At 46.1% G+C, this 17,453-nt stretch overlaps 1 protein-coding gene across 3 annotated transcripts in view; it reads right to left on the bottom strand.

Annotated features, from left to right (window-relative positions):
• The window catches only part of LOC147881080 (phosphatidylinositol-3-phosphatase myotubularin-1-like), a 92,975-nt gene extending 77,933 nt beyond the window's left edge, over positions 1 to 15,042 (bottom strand). Inside the window, exons 1-6 of one of the 3 annotated variants that reach the window (XM_087402471.1) lie at positions 14,633 to 15,042; positions 14,408 to 14,476; positions 7,535 to 7,609; positions 7,295 to 7,366; positions 6,759 to 6,834; positions 6,621 to 6,670 (exon numbers count right to left, since the gene is read on the bottom strand). In XM_087402471.1, coding sequence (XP_087258597.1) covers positions 6,621 to 6,670; positions 6,759 to 6,834; positions 7,295 to 7,366; positions 7,535 to 7,609; positions 14,408 to 14,476; positions 14,633 to 14,683 — 393 coding nt within the window. In that variant the 5' untranslated portion in view covers positions 14,684 to 15,042. Of the gene's footprint in view, positions 1 to 6,620; positions 6,671 to 6,758; positions 6,835 to 7,178; positions 7,197 to 7,294; positions 7,367 to 7,534; positions 7,610 to 14,407; positions 14,477 to 14,632 lie in introns of those variants that run through there. The other 2 variants (XM_087369653.1, XM_087369654.1) reach the window with 2 other exon arrangements.
• Positions 15,043 to 17,453: the final 2,411 nt, after the last annotated feature.

Below are 17,453 nucleotides of genomic sequence, written 5' to 3'. Positions count from 1 at the left end.
GCTGCTCCTGTCTGCTGCAGGTTTGCTACTTCAGAAGATAATCACAACACCTCGCTGCCCTAGAAGACAGCCAAGGTCCAGCCTCTAGGCAACTCAGTCTGCAGCACACCTTTTACTCTCCTTCACCCCCAGTGTGAGGCCCAAGGGAGTGGCTTCTGGCTGCTCCTGTCTACTCCTGCTCTTGCTGGATAGTTGGATATGAAATGAGGCCTGAGGCCTCTCCTTTTATAGGCCCTCAAGGGCCCCTTGAAGTAACCGACTGGCAGCCCCTTAGTGGCCGACCAGTCTGCTCAAAACCGACCCATGCGGGGGGTCCACTGGCCGACCCAGCAGCCCTCCCCATGGGCCCACAAAACTAGACCCCTTCAGGGCCATTTGCAGGGCCGACCTGCCATGTGGCATTGCGCCACTGGCCAGGGCCCTACTGCCCTAGATTCAGGGCCTTTTGCAGGCCTCACACCTGCCCATAGCCTCTGCCATCTGCCCCGCATCTTTCTTCATGCAGGCGCCTTCCTGCTGCAGCATCCTTGCCTCCTGCCAGGCCTATACCAGCCCCGTACAGCCACGTATGCATCCCGTATCTTCTCCGTACTGAAGCACCGTCTGTCCTTGCTGGAAATCCCTCCTCAATCAGGCTGCTGCAGGTCCCTGATGTCCACATGTCTGCCCCATACATCAGGAGCTCCACGACTTGCCAGGTACCCTTCTTGCTACCCCATTGGCCATGTCTGGATAGCTGCCCACATGGCAGCCTGTGTGCTGCCCATGTGGAAGCCTTTACCTTTTGCTGTGTGCTGCCCACATGGCAGCTCATGTGCTGCCCATGTGGCAGCCCCAATATCCCCTGGTCTACCTCCCCCATGCTCTCCTCATATGGGGGCTTACAGATGGGGAGGTGACCATTCCAACACAACACCCCGTGCTATCCTCTTGGTTCCCTTCAGTAGCCAAGCATATCACAAGCGGAATAACCCAACCTCATACCAAGCAATGCATCCACACAAATCAAGGCCATCACTGAGTCCAAGGCTTGCCATTGCTCTCCCAGGAAGAGAGTAACACAACCAGTGCCCCAATCCTCTTCCGGACCAATTGCAGGGCAACCAACCTTGCAAAACTCAACAAGAGTAGCAGATGCACACACCAGAAAAAGAAGACAAGAGTACGGCAAGCAAAGGGAGCCTGTTTCAGCTCGAAACAGCCCCAGAAGATGGTCAACCAGCAGTCTCTGGCAGGAGGAGGCTGTCCCTGGCTGCCTTCCAGCACCAAAAAGAGTTACAAGGAAAGTCGTCCAGGAATCAGCAACCAAACCGCCATGAAATCCTCCACCAAACTGAGGATTCCAGCCCATAGCATCTCCGATTGCAGTGTGCACAGCACTAGACAAGAGTCAGGAGAGAGGCGACCAGGAATATGGCCTCAAAGAGTGAGAAGGAAGCATTCTATTGCGAAGAGTGTATAGAGAAACGATAGAGAAACCATAGGGTTTGCAGTGGAGCGATCAGAAAATAGACAATACTCAGATACAACTGAAGAACGGAACTCAGAAAACATAGTGCCTGTCGGTAATATGAAAAACTGAATACAAGAACCTCAAGCCATCGTGTCTGAAGGACTGTGGCTGAGGTGAATCTGTAGAGAGACAGTAGAACAGATAGCCGCAGAGGGAGCGTCACGCAGTCCTCCGTGTAGCTCAATGATGACGAGGATGATGGGAGCTGGAGCTGCCCTTGGAGATGGCTGAAACCAGCATGCTCTGAGGAAGGAACCTTCAGGCTATCTGGAATAGCAATAGGATGAAGAAAAGGAACTGATCTAGGGCAGAAGGAGCTGTTATGTAGCAGAGGAGCAGAAGGGGACAGATCTGGAGTAGGATGGGACAGATCTGGAGTAGAAGGATCTGATCTGGAGAAGAGGAGCAGAAGGGGACAGATCTGGAGTAGGATGGGACAGATCTGGAGCAGAAGGAGCTGAGCTGAAGTAGGGGAGCAGATCTGAGCAGAGGAGCAGAAGTTGGGAGCAGATCTTGGAGTAGAGGATGAAGCAGCCAGGAGGCATGAAGGAGAGGCAGGAGAGGGAGACAGCAGAGGAGAGGTAGATGGAGCAGGCGGGCCTGCAGCAAAAGATGGAGGAGATGAGGATCAGCTGCAGGTCCTGTCCTGTCCAGGAAGAGTCCAACAGAAGAGTGAGGGCAAAGGCCTCTTATAGGCCAGACCTAGCTAGTCGGCCAGCTGGTCGGTGGGCCTGCCAGCTGGTCGGCCAGCTGGTCGGTTGGGCCTGCCAGTTGGTCGGTGGGCCTGCCAGCTGGTCGGCCAACTGGTCGGCCAGATCTGGTCGGCCAGACCAGCTGGACTTGCAGGCCATTTGTTTGGCTGAGAGAGCTGGCCTTTTGGCTGGCCTGTAAGCCATTTGATTGCCCCGTAAAGTGGGAATTGCTTAGTTGCTTAATAGTGTCGAGAAAAGCATCAGAGAAAGTCCAGAATGGAGACGCCCAAGCCCAGGGAGCATGCCAGCAGCAGGAAACACCAGCAGGAGAAGATATGTCGCGGAGAAATCATCCAAAACGTCTTCAGCCAGCAAAGGGAGAGCTCCACAAATCCGCCACACACTCCAAAAAGACTCTCGGGTAGGGATGAAGACCCAGAACAGCAGGGTAGGATAGGGTAGGGCTCCAAGACCTTCCAGGTGCTTCCAGATGGGACACACAGGCGCCACAAGTCAAGCATACAGCCCAAGCATGCACACACTCGGGACACATGGCAAATTGGATGTGGGAAATTAATGGCTCTGGGGGGTCACTTCTTAAGACATGACCCTAGTGAATAAAACCAATGACCCTAGTGAATAGGACCTCTAGTGGGTCACTTTTTGAAACATGACCCTAGTGAATAGAAGCAATGGCCCTAGTGAATAGGACCAAGCTAATAGCACTAGGAATTGCACATGTTGCACATTTAATCATAGGTACCCTTTGGACATTAATTAATGCCCCTAGCTTGGCACCCCTAAGCCAAATTCAGTGGCGGTTAGTTTAATCACTTCACCATCACGCCCCCGTGACAATTCACCTCCCACATGCCTTCAGGATCTCATTTAGGCAGTTCTGAGTATCCTCTCATCGAATATGCATTGAGACGGCACGCAAGAGACAAATCTACACTTTATGTGATATGCACGAGGCTGAGACAGAGGAGCACTTTGCTGATGCCATGTGTACTATGAGATCCGTGGAGACATCACTATCTCTTCAGGAGTAGATTTGAACTAATCTCAGATCCCTTGCCCTGTCTTGATCAGCAACGAGTGGCAACTTTCCTACTTGAGGCCCGGCGATATAAAGATCACCTCCTTCAATCGCACAATCGAGACCATGAGGGCCTATTTCTTCCACCTTGATGACCCAACCACAGATAACTCTTCTTAATCTTTAACTTGGGGAGACAGACTACTAGAGCGACAGTGGCATTGGTCAAACAACGAGCTCCTCTCAAAGACCACAAATGAGAAAGGGGGACTCCAGCACCACAGATCTCCCCCTCGCACCATGTATAAAGAAAGTACTTGGAGACAAATAAAACAATACTGAAGACTAATAATGGCTGAAGAAGAAATATATATCACAAACGGAACTCAGTACAGGAGAAGATATGAGAGAGAAGCTCTGGAGGAAGCAAACATCAATCCTCCAGGGAAGACAACTGTAGTGGACTTTTGCACTAGCTCCACAAGTTGGAACTGAACCAAATCTGAGACAACAAACTGATGCAAGAGTTGCTGCAGATTTGGAATAGAAAGAACATAATCTGGAGCAGAAGTTGGGGGCAGATCTGGAGCAGAAGTTGGGGGCAGATCTGGAGCAGAAAGGAGGGCAGATCTGGAGCAGAAAGAAGGGCAGAAGAGGCTCAGGGTGTGCAGGTACCTCTGGAGCTTGAAGTGGTGAAGAGTACCTAGGCCCCCCCCCCTTTAAATAGGGAGGGGCCAGTCGGTCAACCAGCTGGTCGGCCAGCTGGTTGGCCCAGATCTGACCGACCTGGTCAGATATTGACCAACCTGGTCAGATATTGACCGACCAGGTCAATCTGGTCGACCAGAAAAGGGCCTTTTTTTGGCCTCCGATCCGGGGCTCTTTGACAGGGCTTTGGTTGTGGAATTTGCCTCCGATCCGGGGCTCTTTGACAGGGCTTTGGTTGTGGAATTTTGTCCGGGTTTGGATTGTTGATTTGTGTCCTGACGGAGAGTCACCTGTGGTGTTTTTACCTGTAAGTGATCGGACCTTTGCGCCAGTTTGACCTTTGATTATCCTGTCTTCTAGAATTGGAGATTGCCTGGCTTAACACCATGTACCTCCCCTTGGCCGACTGTTGTCACCCAACCCCCTTCCAAACCTCTCCCCCCCCCCCCCCCTTCCTCCTCCTATCAATCCCAACTCCGCAGTCTCAATTCCCACCGTGCCCCCCACCAATTTTCCCTCACATTGCCCAAACCATGCCTCATCAAGATCTCCCTCTATAGGTCCTAGCTCATTGCCTTTTCCGAACTCTACTCCTCTTCCAACCCGGCCACTCTCACGAGTTCAAGCGTGCCTGGGACCTTGGAACCACATATTGGTCTTGGAGGAGTATCCTCTCGCCCAAGGTCTTCATCGAGTTCTCCCTATCTAGGTCCTAGCCCATTGTCTTCTCCAGACTCTACTCTCTTTCGGCTTCCGACCCGCCCAATCCCCTCGGGTGTTTTATGAGAGACATAACTCTTCTTGGTCTCTTTCAGTTTGACACTTAGTTGAGTCATGCTCTCTGGACAACGTTTTTGGTTCTACTTATACTGGCGAGCAGCGCAGCATGGCAAAGTTGGAGATCCAGAGGTTTACAGGTCCACTTTATAAACAAATTGGCCACTATCAGGACAGATACTGCACACAAATTGGTGGCCATTTGCGGGAGCATGCAGGGATATTTCCGGCCAGCCTCTACCCGAACGATTGTTTGTCTCAAAGAGTGGAGTGGCTCTCCATTCTTCTCGAAGTCAGAGAGTTTGTTTTCTCATGCCTTGCATGTTCCAACCCGGCCACTCTCACGTGAGTTCAAGCGTGCCTGGGACCTTGTAACCACATATTGGTCTTGGAGGAGTATCCTCTCGCCCAAGGTCTTCATCGAGTTCTCCCGATCTAGGTCCTAGCCCATTGTCTTCTCCAGACTCTACTCTCTTTCGGCTTCCGACCCGCCCAATCCCCTCGGGTGTTTTATGAGAGACATAACTCTTCTTGGTCTCTTTCAGTTTGACACTTAGTTGAGTCATGCTCTCTGGACAACGTTTTTGGTTCTACTTATACTGGCGAGCAGCGCAGCATGGCAAAGTTGGAGATCTAGAGGTTTACAGGTCCACCCTATAAACAAATTGGCCACTATCAGGACAGCCACTATCAGGACAGATACTGTACACAAATTGGTGGCCATTTGCGGGAGCATGCAGGGATATTTACGGCCAGCCTCTACCAGGACGATTGTTTGTCTCAAAGAGTGGAGTGGCTCTCCGTTCTTCTCGAAGTCAGAGAGTTTGTTTTCTCATGCCTTGCATGATGTACTTATCCCTTGAGCCTTGCTCTTGGAGTTCCTTTCATGCTTAATAGGTCTTCTTTACCACACACACACACACAAAAAAAAAAGGTCTTCTTTACCCCCAAAAAAAACACTTTTAAAAATTTGAATCTTTAACAAGAATATACATATGAAGCGTCACATTGTCTAAGAAATATATATTTCTAGCCACCATTCATGTTTCCACTCTTGCTTAGCAAGAATGATATCATCTAACTAGAATTGATCATATTATTTTTATTTTTATTTGTTCTTTAAATCACATTTAGTTCAGATCTCTTGAGTAAATTCGATGAAGTACACCATAGGTCTATATCTCCAAAGCAGTCAGAAAATTTGTTATTTATCCTTTAAAATGATCTGATCTTACCATGCTAGAGTCTACTCAAACCAATTTTGGCAAATCAAAACCTTCAATGGGAACTCAAAGTCTGTATATATCTTATAAGCATAAGCTAAGGTATCTAGATGACCAGGTCTTGTCCTTATTTACTATCTATAAGTGTGGAAGTACCATTATCTTCAGTACACAATAAGATACATGAAATACAATCTCTCAATCATGGCTGAGTACTATTGTCCTTTCCAATCCCCTATGGTTAATGGTTTTTTTTTTAATAATAATTCTCAATATTCTTATGCAAATTCGATATTGGAAAAGAAACATGATTCCCTGGTCCACCTTGGTACCTTATTGATTCAAGAAATAGGATAATAAGGTCATCATAAATTTATTAAGATGCCATACTATATTGCTAACCATGTTAATCCTAAACTCATAATCCATAACTTCAGAGTCCACCATGCTGGCAATTCCAGTCATTTCAATTTACGATATTACTACAAATCAAAACTACGATTTATCCAGCTCTAGATTTACAGAATCGTAAGCAAATCCTGGCACTGCAATATGATTTCAGCATATGTATGTTACTCATCACTAATGCCACAACAATAAAAAGTATAAAACACCAGAAAATCATTAATCAAATACATATGTCAGAAACTGCATAGCCATAATCTAACCTGTTTAGTTCTTGGTCGAAATCCAAACAAAATAACTCGCATGTCTTTGCCTGAACAAAACAACCCAGTAAATCAGACTTTTTGTGATACAGGGAATAAACGGAAATTACCATTCACCAATGCTGAAGAGAAACATACCCACAACTTGGAGAGGTCGCCTCAAACCAGATTTATCCCGCACACGAGGAGCTTGGGGGGCTCGCATAGGCTGAAGCTTTTGTTAGATTTGCCAGAAAGGAAAACAAGAGTTAACATACCAATAGGTTCCACTATGTAGGGCTTAAACTAACCATATAAGAGGTAAATAATCCCATGCAGAAACTAGCACTGGTGTTTTTGGTTAGTACTGGTCTCTTGCAAGAAAAAAACAACAATCCCAATTCCACCAAACAGCACTAGTTTGCAGGCTCAAAATATGGTCAACACATAATAATCTTTTCTTACATTGAAGGGTTAGGCATTATTGATGCAATGACACGAACAGCAGCTGGGCCAAACCAAATACAAAGGATACCAAATGCTCAAGCACGATAGATAGTAACACTCATAAAGACTTACCTATATGTGTGTTGGAGTCTGGAAACACAAAGCATCCAGCATGTGCTCTTTAATACGAGCAACAAGTAACAAAGAGGTATATAAGTTAAATTATGAGTGATCCCCAAAAAAAATACCTGTTTAGTAAATTTCTCAATTGTAGCCAATGGAATGGTACCAAGAGGAACCACCTTTCTTTGTCCTTCGCTCTGTCAAAGCATCCAAAAAAGTTCACTCATCCCTTCAATAATATGTATAGTATAGTCTTCTACTTTCAAGATTATTGGGTGTACAGTGAATATGGAAAGAGGGGAGGGGGTTGACGGGTGTAGATGGGGGGGGGGGGATGTGTTGCGGGGGGCAGTGGGTAAGTTTACCACAAAAATCAGCCGATAATTTGTTACCAGTAACGTGCCAGCTATATCCACATTGACCAAGACAACACCCCTTCCCTGCATTTGAAAACAAGACAACGGCATCCATGTGATGTGAATACTGCTGAAATTGTATCAAAATTTTCAAACTCAAAAGACAGGAAAAACCAAACAGAAAAATTCAAGGAGACCATGCTTAAAACCCATGCAGAGCAAAATATTAGTGTCTATCGAAATCTCTGTAAGTCAATACCTCAACTGTAACAGGGCCTAGCTACTATGACATCCACATCGATGTCATCAGCACCCAACGGTGGGTGTAGCTATGGCATCCCCACCGACGTCATCAGCGCCCAACAGTGGGTCTAGACCATAGTATAAACATATGCTCTCACACATCCATATATCCACACACATAGCACTAAAGAAGAAGGCTAACCACAAAGTCGTCCACATTCAACTACTTGGCAAAACTATACGATTTCATTTTAGTCTCTCCCAAATGAGCATTTCTAAGCAAACAATGCTTAGACAAACTAGCTGATAAGGAAACGCCCCATTTAAGATAGAAAGAATTTATCACACTATCAGCAACCCACAGCATGGACTACAATTCAGCAAATACGTCCGCAAATATGGCAGCAACCATATCTAGATGAGTCACGAGGTTGGGGTTTATAAATCTCATAACGGTCACAAGGTTGAAAACTATAAACTCCATCATGCATAGCAGGGACTATATTTGACATCCCTACCGATGTCATTAGCACCAAGAGTGGGTGTAGACCATAATATAGACATAAGACATACATACATATATCCGTACGTGCATACACATATCCACACACACATACTTGAGCATCCATTTATACAAAGGTCTTCATACTGAGTTTCTGTCACACATACATATATCCACACACACACATACTTGAGCATCCATTTATACAAAGGTCTTCGTAATGAGTTTCTGTCAGCACTCCTCAAGTGCAGGGCAGACTCAGTCGTGACAACAGCTAGCACTAAACGACAAATGGTAGTGATGTTCAGCTTGGTAAGTGTTGCAGGGTTGGTGCAAGGACAGCCAAGTGTTTGGGGAAGAGCCACATGCCTACACCCTTTCCAAATGTTCATGGGACTGCCCTTCCACGTGTTACTGCTGCCTCTCATATTTTCCATGACCAAAGGCCTGTAGTCCTTGGTCATTATTTCAACATGTCCACTTTTAGCAGGTGCCCCTTAGATTAGCAAGCCTAACAGTAGACAGGTTTTTCTTGGTTTCCTTTTCATTCTAAACACTGCCAATATTTTGCAGTTTTCTAAAAATACTAAGGTTTTTCAAAACTTGCCGTAATCATAGCCACATGTCATAATTGGCATGTGGCAATTGTCTTTGCCCCTTTTCCAATAAGCACGCTGTGAACCTAAATTTTATGGTGAATCCTACTCCGACTTAGATTTCAATTTCATCATTGGACTTTGTACCATAATTCCTACACAATAAAACTAATTTAAGACTAGCTATTGAACCTAAGTTTGGTTGGCCTTTTCCCATGTAGCCTATAGGCCTATTTAGTATGTGTCTTGTCTTGTATCTTCATCTCTCTAGAATGTCATAGGCCTCATCTCTCTAGAATGTCATAGGCCCACACCCAAGGCCCCATAGACATTCTCTATTCTTTAAATATAGTTGTTGGGTAGGTATGCAATCTGTGCATTCGATTCGTCACACTAGGGATACTAGCAATTACAGCAGCCGAATGTGTTAGAAACGACCCAACAGAGGGTACACGCAGCGGAAATAATGCCCAGGAGCTCACACAGTGTGCGGTGTGGGTGTGGAATCACAAACTTCTTTACTTATGTGCATTCAATAGGTGTGCAGACTCATCAATAGACAATGAACCAAACTAGATAGAGAAACCACCAAGTAATATATTTCCGTCCACAACTATGGACACAATACAAGAGAGACAGATCCAGAGTCCCACCAATGGTGTGGTCCTCTGATCTTACCACAAAGTCCTTCTCCTATCTGCTGGCTATCTCTAGACTAGAGTCCGCGTGCTCCACCTCGAGCGTGAGTAGACTTTCCGTCTAGAATGATCTTCTCCACCTTGCTGTCTGGAAACCAGTCTAGGTGGGCAGCTTCCTGTTAGCTAAGTCTGCAGCACAAGGTACTTCTTTCTCCTCCTGACTGTAGGCCCAAAGATAGCCCTGCTGCTACTCCTTCTGCTGGTGGAATTGCTGCTCCAGATGATATGAAATGAGGCCTGAATGGCCTCCTTATATAGCCCTCAAGGGCCTGGCCAGCCAACCGACCCAGCAGCCCTAGAAAGGGCCGACTGCTGGTCGGTTCAGCCACCTGCCCCTGGCCGACCAAAACCGACCCACAGCTCCCTATTTATGGGACTGTGGGCTGCCCTTTTGGGGCACACATTACAAGGGCCCTTGGCCCACCTTTCAAGGGCAGATGCCCTATAAATACAGGGTCCAGCCCCCCCCAAAACCTACTGCAGACAGTGCGCCTCCTGTCTAGATCCATCGCAATCTGTCCCAGACTGTCTTGCCTCTGCTCCGGGCTTGTTCCAGCTCTAGGGCTCCTGCCTGAGCTCCGTATGTGACCCTGAAACCAGCCGTACAGCAGGCATCTGTAATCCGTACAGATCTGCCATCCTTCCACACTTTCCTGGCCCTCTGTCCTGCCCATAATAGTTCTAGATGTGCTGCCCACATCCCAGCCATGATGCTGTCTATGTGGCAGCCCCTTTCTCTCTTTTTCTGTTGGGTACTGCCCTAGGTCTCCCTCCCCCATGCTCTCCTCATATGGGGGCTTACAGATGGGGAGGTGACCTTTCCAACACCCCCTCTCACCGACACATCTCAGCCCAATGCCAACACGTCGATGAAGATGCTCCAGTAACTCCCTGGTCGTAGTCCTCTGGAACCTTTCGGTGTCGAAATCTTTTCCTGGCTTTGCATCCAGTGGCTCCTGCTCCACCAGGTCCGGTTCCGCTTCCGCACACCGTCCTGGTACACAAGTCCATCTCTGGTAGCACCTCCTGCTAACCACCTCCTTCAGTCACATTCCCGCCTCTGAACTCGAACAATCCAGCCGTCACGATCTTCCAGTCATCCCCCTCATAATGAGTGAACAACCTGGAGTCTTCCAGGCACCATGCTCTGAGGGTCTGTTTCAACCCGTCCTTCTTTTGGCAAGGTCTGCAACCAATGAATATTTCCAGATAACCTGGACCATGAACCCTCACTGAGTTCTCAAGCAAGTACTCTTCTGGCTTCAGTACTCTTTGTCCACCACCTTCTAGCAATCTGCGTCCGAGATTTGAAGAAGCACCAATACTTCCCCTTCTGCCTTTGAAGAAGGCCAATTCCTTCCAATCTCTTATCACCTGAGACAAATGAAGAGCAGAATCTCTCCACAGCATGCTATAAAGGCTCAAATGCAGAATATCAAATACATACCAGACTGTTGTACTGCCTGAATGTTCGCTCTGAAAGCAAACCATGTACCTTAATGAGGCACCCGCCAAGATCCTGTGTAATCCTGTACTGTCCCCTTCTGAAGTCCAGCATCCATCTGACCATGAGACCCCAGAGCTTTCCATGGAATCCACCCTCGTGTCAGTGTCAACAGCTACACACCTGGAAGGTACCAAGCGCTCCATACTGTCCTTCACCTTCACAAAGGCATCTGACTCCTCGTCGACCCACATCTCTATGTCAGACATCCTTACTGTGATTTCTGGATCAACATATCCGACCTCGGTAACACTCGATGATGTCACCAGGAACAATTCTTTGATTACCACATTAGCTTTGGCCTTTCCCTCTGAATCTGGGTCAGACTCCTGTTTGTTTTTCAGATCCGCCTTTTTCTTTCTGCAGTCCTTTGCAAAATGTCCGGGCGTATCACAATAGAAACACTTCTTCTTGTGCTTCCTCTTCGAAGTCCCCTCATCGTCAGAGTCATCTTTATTGGACTTGCCACCGTTAGGCTTGCCCTTTCCTTTGCCAACAGAATCCTTTGCCAGCATCGCCTTGTCATCTTTGTCCTCGTTGTAGAGCTTCTCCCGAGCTTCCTCCTGTAGCAGTAAGGGACACAACTCCTCAAATGTCAGAGGTTTGGTCCTCTGTCCATCTGTCACAGCTGTAACAAAACTTTTGAAACTCCGAGGCAATCTCCTCAGTACCATCAAGGCCAGATGGCATGAGTCCGTCTTCTGACCAATTGCTGCCAGCTGATCCCGCACCACCTTGACCTTCGTCAAATGGCTATGTACCGTATCGCCTTCTTCCATATCAAGATTGTAGAGTTGATGCTGAAGAAGCACAATCCGAGAGGTATTGTCTGTCTCGTACAGATCTTTTAGTGTGGCCCACACCTCTACTGACGTCTCGGCCAGTTGGATATGCCGAAGAACAGAGTCCACGGTAGTCCCTATGATTATTGCCAGGGCATGGGCATCTCTTTCTTCCCAAGCTTCAAGCTCTTCTCTGTCTATTGCCATGAGTACCTTCCCTTTACTGTCCACCATGTCTTCCGGCTTCGACTCCTCTCCCGTGGTCAGCTTCCACAGCTTCCGAGCCACTAAATGACTCCGGATCTTCACTTTCCAGATCGGGTAATTAGTCCCGTCCAGGTTCCCAGACTCACCAAAGTTAGGGATAGTGAAAGAGAGAAAACTGGAGGAGGAGGAAGGGATAGCAGGGGCTGAAGAGGCTATAGATGGCGACATCTCTGCTGTATATACCACACAACAAAGTCAACCAAACTCAATTTCAGTAAACCAGAACTATGAACGCACCTGACTGAACCTGAGTCATCCTCCTTCTCGCAAGGGCACAATCCTCCAGTCGTGGAAGTCGATTCCCTAGAGCTTCTGAATCAGGGTCGTCCTTCAGCAAGGTCCCTGCCTTCAGGCTCCCACACCTGCGAGCCTCCTACTTGGGCTCTGATACCATGTTAGAAACGACCCAACAGAGGGTACACGCAGCGGAAATAATGCCCAGGAGCTCACACAGTGTGCGGTGTGGGTGTGGAATCACAAACTTCTTTACTTATGTGCATTCAATAGGTGTGCAGACTCATCAATAGACAATGAACCAAACTAGATAGAGAAACCACCAAGTAATATATTTCCGTCCACAACTATGGACACAATACAAGAGAGACAGATCCAGAGTCCCACCAATGGTGTGGTCCTCTGATCTTACCACAAAGTCCTTCTCCTATCTGCTGGCTATCTCTAGACTAGAGTCCGCGTGCTCCACCTCGAGCGTGAGTAGACTTTCCGTCTAGAATGATCTTCTCCACCTTGCTGTCTGGAAACCAGTCTAGGTGGGCAGCTTCCTGTTAGCTAAGTCTGCAGCACAAGGTACTTCTTTCTCCTCCTGACTGTAGGCCCAAAGATAGCCCTGCTGCTACTCCTTCTGCTGGTGGAATTGCTGCTCCAGATGATATGAAATGAGGCCTGAATGGCCTCCTTATATAGCCCTCAAGGGCCTGGCCAGCCAACCGACCCAGCAGCCCTAGAAAGGGCCGACTGCTGGTCGGTTCAGCCACCTGCCCCTGGCCGACCAAAACCGACCCAAAGCTCCCTATTTATGGGACTGTGGGCTGCCCTTTTGGGGCACACATTACAAGGGCCCTTGGCCCACCTTTCAAGGGCAGATGCCCTATAAATACAGGGTCCAGCCCCCCCCAAAACCTACTGCAGACAGTGCGCCTCCTGTCTAGATCCATCGCAATCTGTCCCAGACTGTCTTGCCTCTGCTCCAGGCTTGTTCCAGCTCTAGGGCTCCTGCCTGAGCTCCGTATGTGACCCTGAAACCAGCCGTACAGCAGGCATCTGTAATCCGTACAGATCTGCCATCCTTCCACACTTTCCTGGCCCTCTGTCCTGCCCATAATAGTTCTAGATGTGCTGCCCACATCCCAGCCATGATGCTGTCTATGTGGCAGCCCCTTTCTCTCTTTTTCTGTTGGGTACTGCCCTAGGTCTCCCTCCCCCATGCTCTCCTCATATGGGGGCTTACAGATGGGGAGGTGACCTTTCCAACAGAATGCCCATAAACTCTCATGCAGAAGTCCACCCTCAATGACTATGACGTGAAGGAAATTTTTCCATACAAACCTTATCTAATACGTTCTCAGCTTGTGGTTGGTGAGCTGCGTTGGCTTCCACACGGGCAGGAGTTACTTAAAAGGAGTGGGAAGAAAAGTAATGCTTCATTTTTGTGCAGGAGCAAGCTAACTTGCTTCAACAACCTCGGATGGAAATTTTTGTTATCTCAGCTCCAAACAGAAAGAATCGCATACTCATCCCAATTCAGAACTTGCCACAATACAGAGACGTTTATACGTTCCAATTTTGGTAGCCAATTGCAGCTTGTTTACAACGACACTATCGTCTTTTGGGGCACAAAAGCTGTTGATGTTGCTTTTTCAGACTTCTAGATTTTCCATGCCTCCAAATTTCTTGCAAGGCAAATTTTTGGAAAGGGCAGGGATTCCCTTCAGAACGGATCGATGAAGATAAAATTGGCAGCGTTAGGAAAGCCTTCTATTTTCATGACAATGGATAACCCCACTGCTTCATTTCCAAGCACAACTCTCGCTTTCGCCTACGTGAGTTTCTACTTTCATACACACAAGGATTTCGTTCTACCTGGCTCTTGTTACTATGCAATACGACGTATAGCCCATTATAACTTCCAGTGAATAAAGTCGGAACCCAAATCGACAAAAATACATCTCCTTGGTCAATTTATCCGACAAAAAAATAAGGACAACCAAATTGTTACTTTAAAGGCCTCTCAAATCACTGTTATACAATTCTGGTTTGAACTAGAGCATACCTCTGCAATAATGCCTTCGTCCGGCAAAAGAAGATCCTCCATGCCGTGAGAGAAAGACCGGGTCATTGGCTACAATGCAGGATACAATCAAGACCTTACATATGAAAGTTGAATTACGTTGGAAATGTGTTCATTCAATTAAAAATCTGCCGACAAGCCCTAGTTTGCTGCGAATTTGAGGTGCCCCGAGGAGGAGGGAGGAAGCAACACGTCACGAATTTATACCTCCACTGATGTCCAGTCCAAGCCACCAAGCCAACTATCTGATCCATCCATCTTTACGTCCAGCGCTTTTATTCCCGCCCCTTACGATCACAAAATGATAACACCACGCATTGTCGTCGGGACCTGTCCCGAATGGAATTACGCAAGCGCTGTTCTCCTACAAGGTAATTCGGCAAGAAAAGCGAAGGGAAACGGCTGCCACATGCTGCGTTTGCGATGCAACGTGCAGTCGAGGTTCCAAAAGGAAGCAGGAGGAGGAGAAACAGAAGAAGCACAGCGAGGCAAGGGATTGGAATGGTGCAAATTCGAAAAAGCCAGAATTTGGGAATGGAAAGAGCTGATGAGGGGAGGAAATCGTTAGGGTTGGAAGGTCCGAAGCAGGTGAAGCTCTGCTGCTGCTGTCGATGATCGGAGACAATCTGGATTACTTTAAGCTCAAGCGTATATTCATTTTATAGTCCCCCTTAATCTAGCTTTGTTTTTTTGAATAACTAGGCCCTTAATTCAGGATTTAGGAGCTAATCACCCTACAGGCCACAAAAACCTTATGATGATGACAGGGCAATTGAACAGCTCAGCACGATTAACCTACCTTGCTTAATCTCTGTTAGCTGTTTAATTGCCCTTGAGATCTTTGCCATCACCAAAGCTTTATGCTTCACCAAAACCAACGATTGCGTACTTGTGTTATGCCGGGCATCGTGGCACTAGGGGCGGCTGAGTTGCCTACCCACCCTTGATTCCCTCGAGAAGCCCCTTGCTCCCCGTTAGTGTAGGCTACGGGTTGTTGTGCCCCTCGTAGCGATAGCCACATGTGTGTGTGTGGGAGTGTGAAAAAAAAATTACATGTGTTATAAACCTCACACAATGTGTTCGAAACGTGAGTATCGGCTCTCATTCTAATATCACAAATAAAGATTATGAATCAATTGTTCAAGAATTATCTCTTCATCACAAACTCATTGCATTTTACATTGTTTGAGTGTTTCATTCAAATGTATAGCATACCAACACTATGCAATTTTTACAAACACTAAAAAAAGGCTCAAAATAGAATGACTATTCAAGCCTTCTTTTTCAAGATAGTTCATAGGTGCCCAAATGCACTAGTGTACAATAAAGTTTGAAATGACAATATTTAATAAGAGTATGATGTTTTGTTTGTACTTATTATTTTGTAAGATGCAAAAGACAAAAATGCTATCACTTTTCCTATGCGTATCCACACTGTCTTCTTTCAAAACATGTCAATGTACTCAATTCCTGCCACACAACCCCATAGGTTAGCCATATTGTTATAAAATATCATCTAGAAGAAGATAGCAACAACTTCAAAAAGCCCCCAACTACATTTAAAGCTTGATAAGATTCCCAATACTTGCCTTTTGCAACCCAAAAGGGTTTATTTGCATAAAGATTGCAACATACTTTTCTTACAATAAAACTTTAAGGCCAACCATATAAAATAGCTTACACTCGCTTTAAATCCTCTCTTCTTCTTCCCTTTTTTTGGTTTTTTTTTTTAATATGTAGATTTGATTGGGGGGGGTGGGTCAACCCGGCAAAAAATGACCTGATGCAAAAATTGGCCCAGTGAAGGTAGGAGCCCAAGGCCTGTGCTGCACACAGCTAATCGAACATAGGTTACCCATATGAAGATCGACCCAGAATTCTAGGAACGACCTACTAACTAAGGGATCTCTTTGGCTTGCTACCCTTTAAATCCTCTCTTCTTGCAATGACATGGACTGAAGTTAGGAGGGTGAAAAGTAGGCACCAAAGCACTCTTGAGTCTAACCTCTCTACTACATCCACCGATTGTGTGGAGAATGAGCTATGTGGGATTTATGCAAAAAACTAAAATGGTAGGTGTGGACGAAGACATCAACACTTAAAACGATTACATGTGTCAAAAAGTACAACATGCTTTTGGGATGGAAATGAACATAGTGACCCTTTTGTGTTAATATTCAATAAACAATAAATTTAATTTCATAGTATCAAGGGTTGCTTTTAATTTAGAGGAAGGAAAAAATAGCCCTCGTAAATCTTTTGAGAATAATTTTTTACACGATAGCAGATGAGGATATCACATTGTGTATTCTTTACGCATTTATACAAACTTTACATTCATTTTGTGATGCTTTCATTTTGTGAAAGAGATTCTTGTTGCTTGTCTTGAGCATATATAGATAACATGCCTGATATAGTGTTTGTAAATACCTATCTATTGTTGTGTATATTTTATAATCACTTTTTCATGCTTAGCCATGATGTGCACATGTTTTTGCTAATAAAACTTATATACATGGACTTTTGTAAGACCCCAACATTTCTGAGGAATTCCAAGCACCTTCATCTTCTCTTTTGTGTTGAACTACATCTACCTCCTCTTTGTTTTTTGTTTTTTTAATAAACATGCCGGATATATTAGGGCCCACAAAAAAGGGAAATGACCGGAGTACCAAAATTGGATCGAAAAGGGCCAGCCACCCGAGCCTCCGCTGAGAAAGCAAGAGTCACCCATCCTAGAGACGGGTCCCTGATGTAGTGTTTGTAAATACCTATCTATTGTTGTGTATATTTTATAATCATTTTTTCATGCTTAGCCATGATGTGCACATGTTTTTGCTAATAAAACTTATATACATGGACTTTTGTAAGACCCCAACATTTCTGAGGAATTCCAAGCACCTTCATCTTCTCTTTTGTGTTGAACTACATCTACCTCCTCTTTGTTTTTTGTTTTTTAATAAACATGCCGGATATATTAGGGCCCACAAAAAAGGGAAATGACCGGAGTACAAAAATTTGATCGAAA

This window comes from Dipteris shenzhenensis, chromosome 31, assembly GCF_047967505.1.
Source record: "Dipteris shenzhenensis isolate YYH24624 ecotype China chromosome 31, Dip_SZ_1.0, whole genome shotgun sequence".
Lineage (NCBI taxonomy): Eukaryota > Viridiplantae > Streptophyta > Polypodiopsida > Gleicheniales > Dipteridaceae > Dipteris > Dipteris shenzhenensis.
Note: the sequence above shows the minus strand (reverse complement) of the source record. Positions and strands in the feature narration are given on the sequence as shown.